Raw genomic sequence first — 20082 nt, forward strand, 5'->3', positions numbered from 1 at the left:
CCAGGGAACCTAATGCCCCTCTCTGGCCCGGCACCCCCCGACTCAGGGAAAGCCAGGGCTCGCCTGCTGCTCCAGGTGCCCCGACCCAGTGATCGGGTGCAGAGCTCTGCGTTTCAGGGATGAGAGGCCGGTCTTCATGCAAGCCGTATTTTTGAGAATGGTTCTGTGTTCACTCAACACATACAAACCGGGCAGACCCAGATCACCATCTGGGATGGAGGCACCCAGGTGGCAGAAGGGGAGGAGGGCGTGGGTGGATGTGCAGGGAGAGCAGCTGCAGCCGGCACTGCAGTGGGCGCTGGCCCAGGAGACACTGGCTGCCGTTCACCATGCAGCAAAGCTCTATCAAATCCACACTGGGGCAGCCATGGAGTGGGTACCAGGGCCAGAAACAAGCAAGAAGGATGCCATCCTGCCCTCTGTGAACTTACAGTCTGTTAGGGAAGACACTGTGACAAACTAAGGTTGGGGAGGGCAGCCACAGAGCAAGTGCAAGAGCATCTATTCTGGGTAGGCTTCCTGGAGGAGGCAGCACAGGTGCCAAGCCCTGAAGGATAAACACAGGCCAAGAGGAGTGGGTGGATTATTTAAGGCCCCGAAGGACATGAGGCATGGTTCCCTTTGTTCCTGGGAACGCCCAGGAGAGTCCATGTGCGCTGGCCTCGGGGGGGATCTGTGGGTGTAGTACGTTTCCAGGTAGTGCCCCCAAGAAGACCACAGTGTGGGTGAAGCCCAGGGCAGTGCGGATGTGGGGCTTTGTTGCTGCGTGTGTCCCTGCCCTGCTGAGCCCCAACCCCCCTGTCCCCCCAGCTCTCCTATGTGGACGCCGAGGGCAACCCTGTGGGCGTGGTACAGATGACCTTCCTGCGGCTGCTGAGTGCCTCAGCCCACCAGAACGTCACCTACCACTGCTACCAGTCAGTGGCCTGGCAGGACGCAGCCACGGGCAGCTACGACAAGGCCATCCGCTTCCTGGGCTCCAACGACGAGGAGATGTCCTATGATAACAACCCCTACATCCGCGCCCTGGTGGACGGCTGTGCAGTGAGTGTCCCACGCCACCCCCAGCATCCCTGCTCACGCCTCCGTGGGGCTCACGCCTCACTCAGCACAGGTTGACCTGTCCCCAGGATGCCTGCTGGAGGGCAGTGAGGGCCTTGGACCAGGCTCTCGCCCCCAGGCAGCCCCACAGTTGCAGGGAGACTGGGAATCCCAGGCCTGTGTAGCCAGAGCTCCGGGAATTTTGGAGAGTTCCGTGGGTTAGGACGGGAAATCTGAGACCTGGCTGGAAAAGCCAGGGGCCTGGGTCCCTCGCCGCATCCAGGGCTGTGGCGTGGAGTGAGGAATGGAGGACCCACTGTGGTTCCAGTTTGGAGCTGGGAGCCTCCCTCTCCTTGGACAGGGCTCTCCTGGGAGTGGCCAGAACTAAGCTGGGCCTGTTCCTGAGAGCACGGCCATGCTGGAAACACTGCAGACGGAGAGTTGCCAGCTCTCTGGACTGCCCGGCCCATGGACCCTCTCCATGCGGGGAGAGCTGTTCTGCTCGTGGACCCTCTCCGTGCGGGGAGAGCTGTTCTGCTCGCAGACAAGGGAACGGAGGCCTGAACTGCGGGAGGCTTGCTCAGACCTCACGGGCAGTCAGGGCTGATATTGGCGCTCATACCCCTCCCTTTCTGCCCCCCCGTGGGCCTTCCCACATGCACGCCTTTCCTGCTCTCTACGCAGTGAGCTGGGCTCACCTCCGCTGAGGTTTCCTCGCGACTGCCCCTCCCAGGGCTGCCAGGGCCATCGCACAGGTCTGGGATGTGCCTGCGTGTCCTGGAGGTGTGTAGGGTGCAGCTGTGCCCCAAGATCCCAGGCCTGCGGGAGCCTCAGACATGTCCCCCTCGTATGGCCTTTTAGAGGTTGGAGGTGGGAGTGGTTGAGAAGCCCAGTGTGTGGGTCTTCCTGTCACTGACACTGGAGCCCGTTCTGTCCGCTGCTGATTCCTGAGACCCTGCAGAAAACACGGCTTAGCGCTTGGGTCCCTTCGTGTTGCTAGAAAGGAACGCCTGAGGCTGGGAGAATGGGAAGCGGTTTACCTGGCTCCCAGCTCCGCAGGCTGTGCAGGAAGGTGCTGTGCTGCCAGCATCTGCATCCAGTGATGGCCTCAGGCTGCTTCCAGTCTCGGGAAGGTGAAGGGGCCGGGGGTGTGGAAGGCACGGGAGAGAGGAAGCGAGGGGGTGCCAGGCCCTTTTTTCAGCTCTCATGGGAACTAGTAGAATGAGAACTCGCTCATTACCCCAAGGGCAGCACCAAGCCCCGTGACCCAGACGCCTCCCACCAGGCCCACCTCCAACACTGGGACCACATTTCAATGCGAGATTTGGAGGGGGCAAGCGTCCAAGCCATGGCACCGACCCAGGCCAGCTCCTGAGGGGAACGGGGCTGGCGTTAGGGCCAGCCCTGCAGGGTGCCCTCCTCTGAGCAGCACAGATGGGTCCTCACAGTGAGGCCCAGGCAGGCAGGAAAGCCAGAGGGTGGCGCTGACTGAGAATGCCAGGCCCGTCTGTAGCCCTGGGAGCAGAGTGGACCTGGGTTCCAATCCCGCCTCCCCCTGCCCAGCACCGCTGGGGAGCACCTGGCCCTCAGCCATAGGACGCTCAGCTCCTTTTCTCTGCTGCCCAAAGGCTACACTGAGGGTTAAAACTGTGTCTCCCAGGGCCATCCCGGGGCCACTGGGAGTGCTTGTCGCCGCCACTGCCTTCTGCGATTGGTTGGGGTCAGTACTTCAGATCTGACTGTGGAATGTGCAGAACTCATCCCTGTGTAAGGCTGATGGATCCATATCCCTGGAAAGAGGCGTTTAAAAATGCCAGGGACCTTACCCGTCCTCCCCAAATGAGGATAACGTAGCACCTGCCTCACAGGGCTTTCTGGGCAGCACATCAAACCATGCCTTTAGAGCTCGGAATTGTGTCTGACTCACTACAAGCCCTGGATGAGCTCCCAGTTCCTGTGACTATTTATAGATACTATGGACCACAGGTGTCAGGCAGTAAGCATGGAGGTGAAGAGAAATCAGGAACCCTGTAAAGGAGAGGCAGGATCTAGAGTGACAGACCCCTGAGTTTGGCTTTGAGCTTCCTGGCTTCCATGGCAAAAAGGGAAACTAGTTGGCCCAATGGGTGTTGTCTGGTAAAGGGAGAGGAACAGCTTTCCAGAGAGGGGAAGGTTCCTGGAAGACAATGCTAGAAAGATGGGTCCCACAGAGGACCTGTGGAGGTTAAAGGGTGGGCTAGACCCTGGCTCCCTAATCTGGCTTAGACAGGCTCCTGCTGCCTTTAAGGCCTTCCTGGAAGATCCAACTTCTTTCATCCCAGTTCCTCTTGAAGCTCCTGCCCCTACTCATTCCATCAGCAAAACCCACTTATGGGAGGTCCCAGAAGTCTTCGGCAACGCTTTCTGACTCAGAACCCGACTTCCTGGCTGCACCTGCATCCCGGGATAGGGTCAAGCCGGGATCGTTTAAACTCCACAAGCAGAGAGGGCTGTCGCTCAGCCCAGTGTCTCCCGGTGATGAGGGTGTGCCGTTGGCATCTGGACATGTAACTTTGCCAGTCTTGGGTGCGTCAAACGCCACCAGAAACGCTCCCCACTTCCTAATGTGAACCTCCGATACCAGTATTCCCTTCTTTCTACATATGCAAAACCTGAGGCCTGGAGAGTTACGGCGGCTCACCCAAGGTCCCCAGGTGTGGCAGAGCTGAGGCTCCTAATTCCCACTGCAGCATTCTTCTCACCATAGCCCCTTCCTGGCATAGCTGCAGCTTGAATACCTCGGTTGACAGTTACCTTACTACCTCCTGAGACAGCCCAGGCCATGACTGCAGAGCCACAGGATGAGGAAGCTCTTCCGAGAACTGGGCTCAAGTCTACTTGTCTGTAACATTCGCCCATCACCTCCTGGTTCTGGTCCCATCAGCCATGCGGAGGGAACCGGGTCCAAGAGCAGCTTCCCAGCAACCCCTCTGACATCAAGGCCCGACGGCTCTCTGATGGGGGCTGCAGGCTGTTTGACATTCTTGGCCTCCACCCACTAGATGCCAGTAGGAGCCGTCCTACCGAGTGACGGCAACCCAGAATGTCTCCAGACACATCCCCCAGGGCCAAAATCTCCCCCGTAGAGAAGCACCGTTCTACACAGAGGACTAAGGTTGGAAGGCAGTACAGAGGGTTCACCTGCTGCAAGGGCATAGAGGACCTGTTCCTTCCTCTTCCCCACGGAACCCAAAGAAGCTGGCACTTCTGGGGCCGAGGATCAGGACCCTCGAAGCCGAGAACCAAGTGCAGCTGCCATCCAGACCGCGCCACGTCCTCAGGCAGTCAGCAGCGTGGGTCCAGTTAGCCACCCAGTGCTACAAGTCAGGAGACACTGGCTCGCTCTCTCACCCCTTCCGCATGGCGGGCGTTCCTGAGTTCCACGACTGTCCTTGGAGCGTCTTTGCACACAGAGACAGGATTGGAAACGCGGAGCTACCCAGACTGCACTCTGGGCTGGGAGAGGAGCAGCAGCTCCCTCCCCAGGGCCGTTTTACTTCTGGAAAGCAAAGATTCTGACTTTGAAAAGATGGAGAGAGAATGGCTCAAAACTGCATAACCCTAGAGGGCAGAGGCAGGCTGTGTGGCCAGGCTGGACGGGAGGTTTGGGTGGAACAGTGGGCAGTGGCAGCAGTGTGGAGCTGGGTGCGGGGCAGCCATGGGGGTGGCATCCAAGGGCGCTGGCCTAGACTCGCAGGTGCCCTGCTAACCCTCGTCCCTGACAAGCCGCAATTTGAAAAGTCACAACCCTCTCATTTAATTACGGGGGCTGCTGCAGGAGGCCCTGATGCCCCGAACTCGGGCCCCAGAGGTCCGCGTGATTCATATTGTAATAACGGCCGAAGAAATTGGAATTCCAACGCGGCCATCGTGTGGCTGGGACGCCTGATTGACGGGGCCGCTGAGCGGGCCCAGTGGAGAGGCACAAATCACCTGCAGGAGGGCCCAGGCACCGTGCCGCATAAATCCTGGTGTTTGTGCAGCTTTCGGCGCCTCCGGGGGCCCGTTCCTGGCCTGTAATGGTTATTTATGCCTCTGGAATAACGGGGTAACAGAGCGGCTTGCAGCAGCCTACTTTAAATACACCCCTCTCTAAGCGCTCTGATAATGGGAGCAGAGGGGTCCCATAAATCCCCTGAAATCACCAGACAGCTCAGCAAACGCCGCCCGTCCCTCCGGGGAGAGACTGATGCCATCGCCAAGAAGGGCTATGACCGATGCCACCACTAAGAAGAACTGCTTGCGCGGCCTCCCGGGTGGATGAGAAAGGCCGGGCACTGCCCTGCTGGCTTGCTGACCTGTCGCCAAGCTCACGTAGCTCCCCAGGACAGTGCTGCCTTGCAGTGGCCTAGCGAAGCCAGGCCTGAGCATCTCACTGGACTCCCAGAGTGGGACTGGGCGAGGGAGCAGAGGCCTGAGGAGAGGGGTCTAGACAGGCAGGGGTGGTCTCTCGCTCCTCGCCAGTGGGAAGGGTGAGGAGGTCAGTACCCCGCAGGGCTTCACCCCTGGAGGGTATGGGGGGCCGCCTCTCATTGAATATCCTGTGTCCAGCCCTGCTGCCTACCCATCCTTCCCAGCCACCACAGAGCTGCGACTGGCCCTGCCCTCCCTCTCCATGGCAGAGCTGTGGCCACCCCCAGGCGGGCTTGTGGGACAGCAGCATCCCAGCTGCGTCCTGCAGGGCTGAGCTGGCCACAGGGTGCTGTCTGCCCCACACTCGGCATTCTATGGAACCGTGTGCTTTCGCTGTCGAGCCCCAGGGCGCCCTGTGGTGAGGTCCTTTAGGACAGCATTTCTCAAAGGCCACTCATGAACATGCCTGTCGGAATTATCTGAGACACCCATTTTGTTAAAATGCAGATTCTGAGTCCCACCCCAGCCTGACGGAATCAGCGTCTCTGGGCGGGGGTCAGAGCTGCATGGGGTTAACCAGCTCCCTGAGAACTCGCGTTCGCTCTGAAGTTCCGATTCCATCTTGAAAATCATTCCAGGCCGAGCCAGCTGCAGTAAGGAGAAAGGTGTTCCTGTCGAGGCAGGGTTGTGAGAAGGGCAGGGTCGTGGGGAGAAGTGGACATTAGAAGGTGAAGCTCGAGAGTCTCATGGGTGATACCAGGAATGCATGCAGGGAAGGTGAGCTTCATTCATTCTCACAGTGGGTCTATGACGTTAGTGTGCCCATTTTCCAGCTGAGGAAACTGAGTCACAGAAAGTGAATTGGTTATCCATTGCTTGTAACCAATTAGCCCCCCAAATTTAGCAACTTAAAACCACAGATGTTTATCTCACTTCGTGTCTGAGCGTCAGAAGCCTGGGACAGGCGCGGCTGGCTGGCTCTAGCTCAGGGTCTCTTAGCCCACTCGCTGCCACGACAAATCTCACCAGCTGCGTGGCTCATAAGCAACAGAGATTTGTCACCCACAGTTCTGGAGGCTGGAAGTCTGTGACCAGGTTGCCAGCAAGGCAGGCTCTGGTGAGCTCCCCTCTGGGCTGCAGATAGCAGCTTCTCATTGCACCCTCACACGGCAGAGTCTCTTGGGTGCCTCTTTTATGGGGCACTAATACCACTCACGGGGCTCCACTCTCAGGACCTCCTCAGCTCCCATCCGACGGCCCCACCTCCTAACTCCATCCTTGGGAACGGGAACATGAAGATCATAGCCGGGGAGAATAAGGCCCTTGGCGGCCACGCCCTCCGCATAGGTCAGGGAGCAGAACACCGGGGGAGCTGGAGCTGCTGTCTGCTATCGAAATCTCTGGCCTGGGAGCCTGTGCTGGGCCCTCTGCAGGGCTGCGTCCTGGGGACACTGCCTCCCACCCCGGAGGGAACCCTGGCTGGCTCGACTTGCTTATCTGATCATTTCTTCTGGGGATGGGGCAGTGGAAGATCCTTCCCAGGCCCAGATCCCGCTGAGACCGTAAATCCGGTCTGGGTCTGAGGTGGCAAAAGCCATTGCCCAGCATGCGTTTGCAGGCTCCTGGTTTGCGGGAAAGATGCGGCCTCCGGGACCCCTGTCTTGGGGGAAGTTGACAGGACAGCAGGGCCAGCTCAGCCTCAGTTATAAATGCCCTGAACACCGGGAGTTACATTTGGGTGGCTTTGGGGAGGGACCAAAGAATCGCACACCTTCGCCGCCTGTGTTCTGTCTCACACCTTCGCCGCCTGTGTTGTCGTCTCACACCTTCGCCGCCTATGTTCTGTCTCACACCTTCGCCGCCTGTGTTCTGTCTCACACCTTCGCCGCCTGTGTTCTGTCGTCTCACACCTTCGCCACCTGTGTTCTGTCGTCTCACACCTTCGCCACCTGTGTTCTGTCGTCTCACACCTTTGCCGCCTGTGTTCTGTCGTCTCACACCTTCGCCGCCTGTGTTCTGTCTCACACCTTCGACGCCTCTGTTCTGTCGTCTCACACCTTCGCCGCCTGTGTTCTGTCGTCTTACACCTTTGCCGCCTCTGTTCTGTCGTCTCACACCTTCGCCGCCTGTGTTCTGGGAGGGAGGAGGCCTCTCTTAGGCTTCCATCCCCCACCCCAGCGCCCAGGGTTGTGCTGCTTTGAGCAAGGGATGGGTGTAGACTCATCCTGCAGGCCAGGTACATTGCGCTACCCCAGCCCTCTCTGCCTCAGTTTACCGCCAACTCCTCTGGACCAGAGGGTGTAGAAGGTCCCCACCCCTTCCCATACTTGTGAAGGTGAAGACCCAGCCCACTGAGTGCCGAAGGTGGTGTGAGGCAGGTGGTCGTAGGGGGGTCTTACGTGGCTCAAGGCTCTGCCGGTGCCACCTTGGACTCTTTCCTTTGCTAACCCAGAGCCCCCCTTTGATTTTCCCATGTGCCCTGCTTGTTCTGTAGCTGGCCCTGGGTCCTGGGGGGCTGCCTGGAAGCAAATAGCTGGGGTATCACAAGGAGTCTGGACTGGGCACAGGGGGAAGGCTGATCAGCTTCGATCCTGTGTGCGCCTCAGCTGCACCTGAAGCCTTGGGAGGGTCCTGTTGCCTCGCTGATGCCCACCCCACCCCCTTTCCACCTGTGCAAGGGGGACTCTCGGGACATCCACAGGGGTTAAGTGCATGCTCTGATCAGCCATATTTCCTCCAACACTCGCCTGGGCAAACACAGCCATGGGTGGGAGACAGGACACCAGCCCGGGTTTCCGAGCCAGCCAGAGTGTGGGGGGCGATTGGTAAACCCCAAGACCCCCTACTGTTCTTAACCACGGGCCACCTGTCTCCCTCTTCCCCAGACCAAGAAAGGCTACCAGAAGACGGTTCTGGAGATCGACACCCCCAAAGTGGAGCAGGTGCCCATAGTGGACATCATGTTCAATGACTTCGGTGAAGCGTCACAGAAATTTGGATTTGAAGTGGGGCCAGCTTGCTTCATGGGCTAGGAGCCGCCCAGCCCGGGCTCCCGAGAGCAACCTCGTGACCTCAGCATGCCGTTCGTTCGTGAGTGTCCCGTGCACGTCCTGATCCTGGACAGTGAAGGCTTCTCCCTCCCCTCCCGCCTGACTTCATCTGCGCCTCCGCACCGCGGGGCGTGGGACCCCAGCCCGGAGAGAACAGAGGGAAGGAGCCGCGCCCCCACCCGGAGCCGAATCACATGACCTAGCTGCACCACAGCGCCTGGGCCCGCCCCACGCTCTGTCCACACCCACGCGCCCCGGGAGCGGGGCCAGGCCTCCGGCCCCCCAGCTCGCCTGACCAATCCTGTTCGTGAATAGCTCGCAGGGGTTGGGGGAGGGACTGCCAGATTCGGACACTGTATTTTTTTTTCTAAATTCAACTTGAAGATGCGTATTTCCCCTGACCTTCAAAAAATGTTGCGAGGTAAGCCTTGTAAAGGTCATCCCACCGTCACCAAAGCCTCCGTTTTTAACAACCCCCAACACGATCCATTCAGAGGCCAAATGTCATTCTGCAGGTGCCTTCCCGATGGATTAAAGGTGCTTATGTTTTTGTGAGTTTTAAGTAAATATTTGTATTGTATTGTTATAAATGTTAAGTGTGCCTGGCTTTCAATCATGCACGGAAACCCAGCCTCAGTCCCGCGGACAGAATGGGCGAGGCATGGATTCTGGGTTGCAGGACAGTTCTGATTAGAAGTAGGAAATCTCCCCTCCCCCGCCCTGGCCAAGAACGTGCAATAAATTGGAGATTTACCCGGAGCAGCAAGAATTGATGCTGCCATTGAAAAGCAGGTACCAGTGCCCCTTTTCAGACAGTTTTTGATTCACTCTAGACCTTTTTTTAATAGGGAGGGAAAAAAATTTTGATATTTTACTTTTTTCTACATGCACTTAGACTAAAACACAGGTTTAGATTAATTTTATTTGCTTCCTTTTTTCCGCTTTTCTTCCCGCAGAGCCTGATGGGAGAATGTCCAGGGCAGGGAAACCACATTTTTTGTAGGTGATAACTCAATGAAAACTGGTGCTTATTTTTTACACTTCTCTCTTGTGGTGCTATCTGTTTTAAGGTCTCCTTGAAGGTGCACCGGGGTACCTGGCCATGCCTCGTTCTCCCTGCTTTCTTTATCCTGTTATCGTCTCCACAGTCTGTTGCCAAGGACTTTGAGATCAATGCACGTCACTTTCCTTTCCACTGGGCAGGATAGCCAAGCACTCACCCTCCTGCGCTCTCCTGCGCCCTCCCGCCCCAGTGTGTCCACTCCCGAGGGCTGTTATGAGGACTGGGTTGTGCCTACTTGATTTGAAAACACACACAAGCAATAAAAAGCCTCTTCCTGCATTGTCTGTGGTGTGACCATAGCGGATTGTATTTGGTTCCTGAATGTTTGTGGTGCTAATTTCTGTGTTTGTTCCAAGCCGTTCAGTCGTGCCACGCGCTGCCTCGGTAGATGGAATAATGTACAGTGAACTCCATGAGTCTCTCCAGGGCTGCCGGCAGCACTTCTTTTCCAAGTAGCCGATTTGGATTTCCATCTCAAATGTCCTGGATGCGAGTGTCAGCAGCTCCAGAGCTCGGGGTGGGTCAGGTCCCCTTTGGGGGACCCTTTCCTGGCCGTCGAGGTCGGGGGGCTGCCGTCTGCGGGCAGGAGGACCCGAGGGGCCGCCAGGAAAGGCGATCTCTTCACTGTGAAAAGTTGCCCAGGTGCAGCGCCTTTTCCTTCCACCGTGGGAAATGCAGGCTGGGCCCTCGGGGGGAGCCCGCGGGGCTCTGGTGCTGTCCCCCTCCCCCACCCCCACCAGAACGCAGTTCCAGCTTAGGAAGCCACAACTAAGTCACCCAGGAGGAACACAATACCGCCAACGCGGCTTTTCCAAATGTCCCTGGAAAATAAGTCTTGCTCTTGCCAAAGAAAAGTCTGGCTTGGAGAGTCCCTGGAGCCCAGGATGCCAGCATGTGCTAATGACTGCCGCCTTCACCTCTTCGAAAGAAAAGCCATAGCCGAGGACTGCCCCGCGACGCCCCGTGGACTGCGTCTAGGTCATGTGATTCTGTTTTCATTTCTCATCCCATCCAATTTGTCCTTTTCTCCTGTCATTTGCTTCCTCTGTGGTCCCTTCAAAGTTGTGATAATTTGTACTGAACTTCAAAATATGTCCCGTTCTCCCCAGACCACTCTTGCCACAGTATATTGCAATAAAATTACTTCTTATATTTGCAGAAATTCTTTTGGTGTAATTTTATTTTTTCCTCCCAATATCTATAATCGGACAAACGCTGGTGAAAAGAAAAAAATGGTAAGCAAAAAAAAAAAAAAACAAACCCAAGATAAACATTCTAGGACATCAGGCCTTTTGAAATACAATGTCAAATGACGCATTGTACATTTTCAAAAAATCCGGTAGACGTGTCATGAGTTTTAACTGTAATGCCCAGGAAAGGATACCTTAAAATATTCTAAACCTGTGTAACAAAGGAATAATTGTAATAGATTTTCAATAAATCGAGTTGGCTGTTTCCACCCTAAACAGATGTGAGTGGCTGTCTTCTTAAGGGTGGCCAGGCCCCTCCCAGACAGGACTGCACACAGTCCCAGGACGCTAGGGGCTCTGGAGATAACCACACTGGCCACCCGGAGAAAGGAAGGGATGACCCCGGCCGTCCTTAGGTGGAGCTTGTCCCTCAGGAGAGGCCAAGGTTGGCACGGACAGCTGTGTGCCCTTGGGAGGATGTTAGAATATGGCCGGGCACCAGCCCAAGAGGCGCGTTTTAGCAACTGCTGGGCGTCCACACCACCGTGTACTGGCCTCACTCTTCACTCCGGGCAGTTAGCGTCCTGCAGGAATGTTCTGGAAGCTCTCCAGCACTGCCCTTCCAACTGGGTAGCAGGATTAGACTCCCTGGCTCCTTGTGACTAGGGGTCGGGGAAGGTGTGGGACTCGTTCCAGCCGGTGACCTTGAACCCACATGGCGTTGGCCACTTCCGGTCTGAAGGTGTGGTTCCCTCATGCATAGCACCTGCCACATTTCATGGAGGGCCTGCGTCACCAGCAGGTTCTTTGAGTGAGCCCCCTGCCAGCTTGTGAGAACTGGTAGCAGGAGCAGGAGAAGCACATTTTTGCTTTGTTAAAGCCACTGATATCAGGGACTGTTTATTACTGCTGAAGAACCTAGGCCAGTGGGTCTCCAGCGGGGTCCACGGACCAGCAGCAATGGCACCACCTTGTTAGAAGTGCCAATTCCTGAGCCCCATCCCAGACCGGCTGGCCCAGATGCTCTGGGAGAGGGCTGAGTCATCTGAAAGCAGGCCTCCGAGCAACTCTGCTGCACGTTCAGTCGGAGAGCCGGTAACCTAGGTGATCCTGAATTGTGTAGGTGCCTAAGGATGGGGCGAATTTCACAACAGAAGGGTATGCCGCAGCATTGCCCAGGGAAGCTGGGGCTGTTGTGAGAGGATGGGAGGCTGTTGACCCATGTCATCCACAGGCAGAACATTGGGTACAATTGTTTGATCACTGTGATAGCTCAGAGGTAGATTACGAACTCATAGCCAGCAGCCCTTGGGGAGGAGGCTCGACATGAAATGATGGGCAGGCTGGATGCCTGGACTCTCTGTGGCAAGGTACCACGTGGCAGACCAGCTCTGGAAAGAGCCAGGAACGAAACGAAACGGTCCACGAATCAAGCATGTGCAGGGCTGGAAGAGGCAACCGTTTCCCGACATCCACTGTTTAAATACCACATTGAGAGACGCCTTGAGGGACACACGCCAGTTAAAACTCAGTCATCATGAATTTGAGCAGCCCATCCCTTTCTTAAAATCCTGGAGTAGATTAGGATGGCGCCTAATAAATGCACTTGAGTTGGGAAAGTGAAAAGTGACTCCGGCAATGGACGCCCGCAGTCGTCAAAGGGTGACGGGTCTGAAGGTCCCTGCCATCGCATCCAGAGCGGGAGAGAGAGCAAGGCAGGTGGGCGGACAGTTGGCGTGGTGCCTGCCGGTGGAGCGGCCAGAATCGCACAGGTGGGCAGCTGATCTGTCCTCCAGAGAGGCATCCTGCAGAGGGGCCCCAGCCTGGTCTGGAGGAGTCGGCGGCTCAGACTCACAATGACGCTTTGACCGTCCCGGGCAGCAGGAGGCTTGAGGTCTGCTCAGCCTCCAGGGACTGCCCCTCCTATGAAGTGCCCCGAGGGTGTGGGCAGGGAAGCCTGGGAAGGGAGGAGCCTCCCAGGAGCTGAGAGACTGGCAAACGCGCTGCTAGGGCAGAAGCCCCTTCCTGGGTGCAGCCTCTGGAGATGCTCCCTTTGCAACTGGCTCCGGAGATGACTGGAAAGAGAGATTTCATTTAGATGCACCACCCAGGTAGAGGCCGGTAACCCGGGGGGCCCTCTCTTCCCCAGGTCAAGCTCCAGGACAAGCTAAGTGAGGCTGGGCCAGGGGAAAGCCGAGGTCCTGCTGGGGGTGCCCTGGAGACAGAGTGACTCTCATCCAGGGGTTACAATGCGACGACTCCGCCGCTGCCCGCAGGCACAGAGCTCAGCTACCTGCCAGCTTCATCTGAGGCAAGCACTGTGAACTCAAGCCTCCAAGTGAGGCAACCAAGGCCAAGGCTCCCAAGCGAGGCCCGCCCCTGGCTCCTCTGTGCGCCTCCCCTCACCCCTAAGAGCCTGGCTGATAAAAGCACCTGCCTGCAAGCTTGGCTGGAGGTCCGGCACTGGGCCTGGTGCCTCTTGAGTGTTCACAATGAGCGTCCCCAGGAACGTGAGCAGAGCAGCTGGGCTCAGCCCCCACACCTCTGCCTCCCACCGTCATGGCCCCAGCGATTCCTCAGCAAGCACATGAGCATGTCCTGGCCTGGGCTGAGTCTCCTGAAGACAGGGTGCCGGTCCCCAGTCTCAGCCTTGGAGATGAGATCCGCTCCCTGCCCACCGCGTCCCTGTGAGAACGACGGAGTCTGGGGCTGGGGCTGTGTCGCAGCTCACTGCATCTCATGAGCCCAGAGTGGGATTCGCGTGGAAAACCCCAACAGGAGTGGGTGATCACTGTCCTTTCGTTTTAAGCATTCCCAGTGGGCCGGGTTGATCCTTGCTGGATGAGGGAAAACGTCTATCCCCACGAAAGAGAAAGCAGGTTGTCACTTGCCATCCAGAGCGGGAATTAATTCAAGCTTCCTGTATTGGAAGAGATGTCCCTCAGTCCCCTTTATCCTAGCACTAGTGCCCTGGGCCCAAAGGGTGTTCTCAGCATGACTGAAAGGAAGGAAGGCAGGAGGGGAAATGTGTGCACACCAGCCTGGTGGGCACAGAGGCTTTGCCAAGAGGCCTCGTCCCTGCAAAGCTGGGCCCCTGGGCTCCAGGTGTGGGGTGAGGGAACCTCCTTGCCTGCCAGGGCCCTTGGCCACCAAGATCCTAGCCCGCCTCAGGCAGTGGTCTCCATGTGGGCCACGGGTGGGCTTCCATGTGGATGTGCATAGAGACTCCTGGCTCTCAGCCAACCTGGCTGGCTGGGGCCCAGGAGGGCTGGGAGCCAACTGATTTCTCAGTCACAGGGAGGCCGGCGGCTGAGCCATGGCACAGTTGTGACCCAGAGTTGTGGGACTCCCCTCGCACCTGTCATGCAAGGGGAGTCCCATGATTTCTTGAGGTTGTAGGTGGCAGCTCTGGGAAGTTTCCTGGGGAGAAGGAATCCTGGAGGGGGGATGCATGCCCCTGGTCTGCCTTCCTGGCCTTCCTTGCTTTCGTTCTCCCACTATTCACCATTTATCCATCCATCCATCCATCCATTCACACATTGATTCACCCTTTCATTCATCCATTCATCTATCCATCCATTCACCCATCTATTCACCATTTATCTGTCCATCCATCCATCCATTCATCTATCCATCCATCCATCTATTCATCATTTCATCCATCCATCCCTCCATCCACTCTTTCATTCATCCATTCATTCCTCCATTCCTTCAGTGGCAGTTCATTGACCATCTGCTGTGTGCCAGGTGGGAGCAGCAAGGGAGAACCCACCCTCAAGGAGATGCCACTCCAGGGGACATGGGCTGACCAAGACCCACAAGGCAGGGGTGAGGTGTGCCCAGAGGAATGAGACCTGAGGGAATGTAAAGGGGAGGAGACAATGTGCATGTGTGTGGTGTGTGTGTGTGGGTGATGTGCCTGTGTGTATGGCACGTGTGTAAGGCACATGTGTGTGCATGTGCTATGTGGTATATTTGGCATGTGCTATTTGTGTTTATGTGAAGCATGTGTGTGGTGTGTGTGTACTTGTGTGTGTGGTGTGCCTGTGTGGTGTGTGTGTGCCTGTGGGGAGCTGTGCCTGTGTATGTGGTGTGTGTGCCTGTGTGTGTATGGTGTGTGTGTGGTGTATGCCTGTGTGTGGGGGTGGTGTCTGTGTGTGTGCCTATCTGTGTGGTGTGTGTGCTGGTGTGTATGTGTGTGTGCCTGTGGAGGGGTGTGCCTGTGCATGTGTGTGGTGTGTGTTTCTGTGTGTATGGTGTGTGTGCCTGTGTGTGTGGTTTGTGCTGTCTGTAGTGTGTGTGGCTGTGGTGTGTGTACCTGTGTGTGCATGGTGTGTGCCTGTGTATGTGGTGTGTGTGCTTGTGTACGCCTGTGTGTACAGGGTGTGCCTGTGTGTGTGTGGTGTGTGTGTTTCTGTGCGTGCCTGTGTGTGCGCCTGTGAGGAGTGTGCCTGTGTGTGTGGTGTGTGCCTGTGTGTGCGCCTGTGGGGAGTGTGCCTGTGTGTGGTGTGTGCTGCATGTGTATAGTGTGTGTGCCTGTGTGTGCATGGTTGTACCTGTGTATGTGGTGTGTGTGCTTGTGTGCGCCTGTGTGTCTGGGGTGTGCAGTGTGTGGGGGGTGGGGATTGAAGTGCCCTCCCGGGTGACCAGGGCTGCTGGGAAGGTTCTCTCTGCCTGGAACCCAGCGGGCAGGAAGGACCTTGCAGGAGAGAGAACAACAGGGCAGAGGCCAGAGGGAAGGGGGAGAGGGAGGGGAAGTGGGAGGGGCTGGTGTGGCCTGAGCAGAGACGGGGAGGGAAGCCGCATGGGGCAGTAACCCAGACGCAGGCTGGGGGCGGTGCAGACCCATGAGAGTGGGTCACGCTCCAGCTCCAGGTGTTTCAAAGGTGGGGTTGATGGGATTTGCTGAGAAGAGGAGGTTGGAAGGGAGAAGAGAGAATTCCAGAAGATGCTCAGCCACAGGCATGACCCCCACAGGAGCACACACGCGTGCACACACGCTTCCCCACTGACAGCTGTGGCCTGGTGAGACCCCACAGTGCCACAGGAGCACACACACGTGTGGACACACTCTTCCCCACTGACAGGAACACACACACGCATGGACACACGCTTCCCCACTGACAGCTGTGGCCTGGTGAGAACGGGCTGAGGACAGCTGCCTCAGCGACCCAGGCTCAGACGCCACCAGTGCCCCATGTGGCCTCGTGGAATCTGCGGCTCAGAGCTCCTGTCTGCCCATTTGCACGTAGGACCCATGAATGGAGGGGCACTCTGGCCATGTGGCCCCGCTCCTGTCCTGCAGATGTCTTGGTGACGAAACCCCGTCCATGCATGAGGAGGAAGGTAGGGGTGTCCCTGGAGCTGGCCCGTGCCAGGCCAAAGTGCTCCTTTGAGCTGCCCAGGGCTGTCCTAGTGAATGTCCCCAGACTCTGACAGCCCAGGAGGGCCGGGGGCCTCTGCATTTGAGAGTCGATTGGAGAAGGAAAGAGGGGAGAGCAGGAAGCTTTTGCAGCTGCTCCAGGGCCATCGGGAGGGCGCAATTGCCTGACCCCGGAACTTCACTGATGCTTACCCCCCGTGCCCACTGTGTGGGCCCAGCTCCCAGTGTGGACACCACCTCCTAGCTCTCACTGCCTCATGCAGGCCTCCAGGGCCTTCCCGAATCCAGCCTCCCAGGGCCGGGTCCTGGTTGTTCCCCACTGGGGAGCTACACCTCTCCACCACCAACAGGCATGGGCTCACACCTTCCAGGAAACGCAGGATCACACCTCCCAGCAAGCGTGGGGTCACACCCCCCAGGAAGCATGGGATCATACCCCCCAGGGAGCGTGGGGTCACACAACCCAGGAAGCGTGGGGTCACACCCCCCAGCTAGTGCGGGATCACACCCCCCAGGGAGCATGGCATCACACCCCCCAGGGAGCACGGGGTCACACCCCCCCCAGGGAGCACAGAGTCACACCCCTCCAGGGGAGCCACAGGTTCTTGATGGGACAAGGCCTGCGCTCAGCAGAAATGCTCCTGGTGTTTCTTGGTGTCTGCCCATCAGTGGTCCCCAACCTGGCTGCCTGTCAGAGTCACCCAGGGAGCCCCCTAAAAGTTCACATTCTAGGTCCACCTCTAGGCCTTCTAAGCCTAGAACATAGAACCTGCGGTGCTTGAGGTCCCACACCCCACCCCATAGGGTTCTCTGCTCGGCTGCTCTTGGAACTCACTTCACTTCAGCTGCATGGAGACAGTAGCCCCACCTGTCCCCACACACCTGCACTTCTGCAGGAAGGGGTCTCCCGTCACAGCCCACAGCGGGCTGGGCCTGCAGCTGCATGAAGTCGAATACTAAAACCTCCCGAAGAGGGATCCAGGAAACCACACTGAATAAAGTTGGAGGTGCGCCCATGCAGGGTTATGTATGCATTAAAGTTACAGGTGTGCACAAGTATCATTTCGTATGCTTTGGATGAAGTTAGAGGAGTGCACACAAAGCATTGTGTGTGCTTTAGATGGAGTTGGAGGCGTGCCCATGTAACAGTGGGTGCTTTAGATGCAGACATAAAACGTAAGCATATATTTTACGTACGTGTCATAGGAAACATACCACTGCGTGGAGATGTGGGAGTCAGATTTAAATATTTCTAATATAATGAAACCTACCTGGAGCATAAAAGGGAGCCATTCATTCCGATCCAACAGTCTCACAAATGAGACTTTGTCATGAGGACAATTTCAGCAGAGAAGAAATAGGCCAAGGATCCAACCAAAGCGAGGCAGGCATCCAGGGAGGCGATGTGGCCGTCTGAGGGTGTTGGATGTGCAACTGTAGCACATAGGAAGAGCAGACCCCGCGACAAGGTCCCACAGCCCTGGGGTGACCACTGAGGCACGGGAGGTATGGATGTTTGTCCAGATTTCCCCTGACAAGGCAGCCTGCAAGGTGAGAAGGCGGCATCGTCATCCTTGCCCAGGGGCCCGGTGAAGCCCATCCTGACGTGCCAGCAGTGTTCAAGGGTACACTGCTCCCCCAGGAGAGCCCCTCCAGGCATACAAGGCTCAGGCACACAGCCCGTGTTCCCAGTGTGGCCAGGTCTCCAAAGGACTCTGAGGCCTGGGAGACGCTCCCCAGCTCTGTGGGCCATCCCCATCACGCCCTCAGCCTGGGGAAGCCGGCAGGGGTTGGAGGGACCGGGCCTGCTCCTCCTCCTGTCCTCGCAGCTCCCCTCCCAAGCTGGGAGGACGTGCGGGCTGCCTTGGCTCGACTCGGGTTGGGTTGTGATGACCCATAGCCTCTCTTGGAGACTGGGGACGGTTTCTGTATCCCAGCCTGGAAAACATCACTTTCTAGTAATATCCCAGGAGTGAACCCTTCCACAAAAGCAGCATGCACTTTCCGCCCCAAACGTCTTGCTTTTTCTCTTTCCAAATTGACAAATGGAAATCACGTAGGTTTGGGAGAAGCCGAATTCCCTGACATCTGTTGAGAACTGACATGTTCAACAGAGCAAGAATCTCACTACCCTTTGGGACTTTCTCAAACTCATTTTAAAACTAGAAGTCACTAGACTAGGCTGAATGCTCCTTAGAAGAGTGGGGATGATTTCAAAGACTTCCTAAAGGTGGGAGACCGGCCATACAAGGGCACCCTCCTCCGTGCTTGCATTCTTTACCACTGTATCGCAAATGATCCCGAAGCCTGGAAGCTCAAAACCGTACCTGTGTATCATCTCACAGCTTCTGAGGGTCAGGAATCCAGAAACACCTCAGGGGGTCTCTGCCTCGGGATCCCTCTTGCCCCAAAATTGCAATCGAGGTGTCACCCAGGGCTGGGGGCTTATCCGGGGCTCATCTGGGGAGAGCTCCCCTTCCCAGCTCACTCATGGCGGTTGGCAGGATTCGGGGCCCTGAGTGCCATTGGACTGAGGGCCTCAGGTGGTGACTGGCTGTTGGCTGGAGGCCACCCTCAGTTCTTTATGATGTGGGCCTCCCAGCACAGCCACCTGCTCCATCACAACCACAAGAGGAGAGTCTGCCAGCAAGATGGAAGTACCATCTTTTATGCCAGTCACAGAAGGGATGCACCATATCCCCTGCTGTATTCTGTGGGTTAGAAGCAAATTACTACGCCCTGCCCAGATTCAAGGGGAGGAGACTCCACAAGGCTGAGGGTGCGGGAGTTGGGGAGCCGCGGTGCCAGCTTTCGGTCGGCCTGCTCAGCGTTCAGGAGGTGTGAGTGTCGGTGCCCGAGTGCTCCTTAAGTCTGGGGCCTGAAGTGTGTTTCTTAACCATCCACGCATGGGATAGGTCGGAAGCGAGAGGTCCGGCTGCCTGGTTTCCTCATCCACAAAAAAGACGGAGCTTCCACAGCTTGCAGAGCCAGCTGAGTTAATGGCTGGGAAATGCTTTCTTCCAGGGCCCCAGCAACTGTCACGCACTCAGTCACACCGGTGCTGCTCACCACGTGCTGGCCAGGGGATCCCAGGGTGCCACTGATCACAGAGTAATCTCTTCGTGTCCAGAACCTGCTGGGTGTGCGGCCCTGGGTTTGTCGAGTGAGTATCTTGAGAGAAGAGAACGTCCTGCCTGTGATGACCTCAAGTACACCCAAAGAGACCAGACTCACAACTGAGGCTCCCCAAGAGCCACTCAGAGGCCAGGAACCCCCAGGCTGAGCGCCGAACCTGCTCTAAGCAGGCGGAGTGTTCAGGACAGGCTTCCAGGAAGAGGTGGGATCTCACCCTCCACAAGAAGGTGGAACGTGGAGATGGACCAAAGAAGCCGTTTGGTTACCTTTCTCAAGTATGCCTTTGTGACGTCTGTCTGTCTGTTGGAGGTCTGCATGGAATGCTATTCATGGAACAGCCCTCTGCCCTCTGCACTTAGAGGCTGGGTCCTGGGGCTGACCCTCTGCACCTCTCTGCCGGATTCCAAAAGATGAGAGCACCAAATGAGAAGAGGTGGTCTTCCCCAGTGGGGGAGAGGGAGCCCCCATTTTCATAGCTGGAGCCAAGACAACCAGGTGGGAGCTTGGGCCACTCCGCCAGTCCACGTTGGTCCAGCTCCAACCCTCTCCCACGGCAAATGTCATGGAGGAGGTAGCCGCGCCCTCGGGTGCTCGCGAGGCAGGTGGAGGTCGATATGCGCCTGGGACTAGGGCTGTCCGGCATTCGCTGTGCCCCTCCTGAGCTCCCACTGCCCGTGCAGCACCAGCAGGCTCTGGGGAGGGACGCAGATCCCAGGTGAAGTGGATCTGACCCAGGCCTGGGAGGATGAATTCCCGACCCCGGACCCTGCCTGTCTGCCTCAGCCCAGGGAAAGCCGCCCTGCTAAGCTTGATTCCTCCCTCCGGGGG

General features: G+C 57.2%; 1 protein-coding gene across 2 annotated transcripts in view; it reads left to right on the plus strand.

Moving 5' to 3' along the window:
* The window catches only part of COL5A1 (collagen type V alpha 1 chain), a 211821-nt gene extending 201015 nt beyond the window's left edge, over positions 1–10806 (plus strand). For both annotated transcript variants that reach the window (XM_073022087.1, XM_073022088.1), the window contains exons 65-66: positions 811–1044; positions 8319–10806. In XM_073022087.1, coding sequence (XP_072878188.1) covers positions 811–1044; positions 8319–8465 — 381 coding nt within the window. In that variant the 3' untranslated portion in view covers positions 8466–10806. The remainder of the gene's footprint in view (positions 1–810; positions 1045–8318) is intronic.
* The last annotated feature ends 9276 nt before the right edge of the window (positions 10807–20082 follow it).

This window comes from Chlorocebus sabaeus, chromosome 12, assembly GCF_047675955.1.
Source record: "Chlorocebus sabaeus isolate Y175 chromosome 12, mChlSab1.0.hap1, whole genome shotgun sequence".
NCBI lineage: Eukaryota > Metazoa > Chordata > Mammalia > Primates > Cercopithecidae > Chlorocebus > Chlorocebus sabaeus.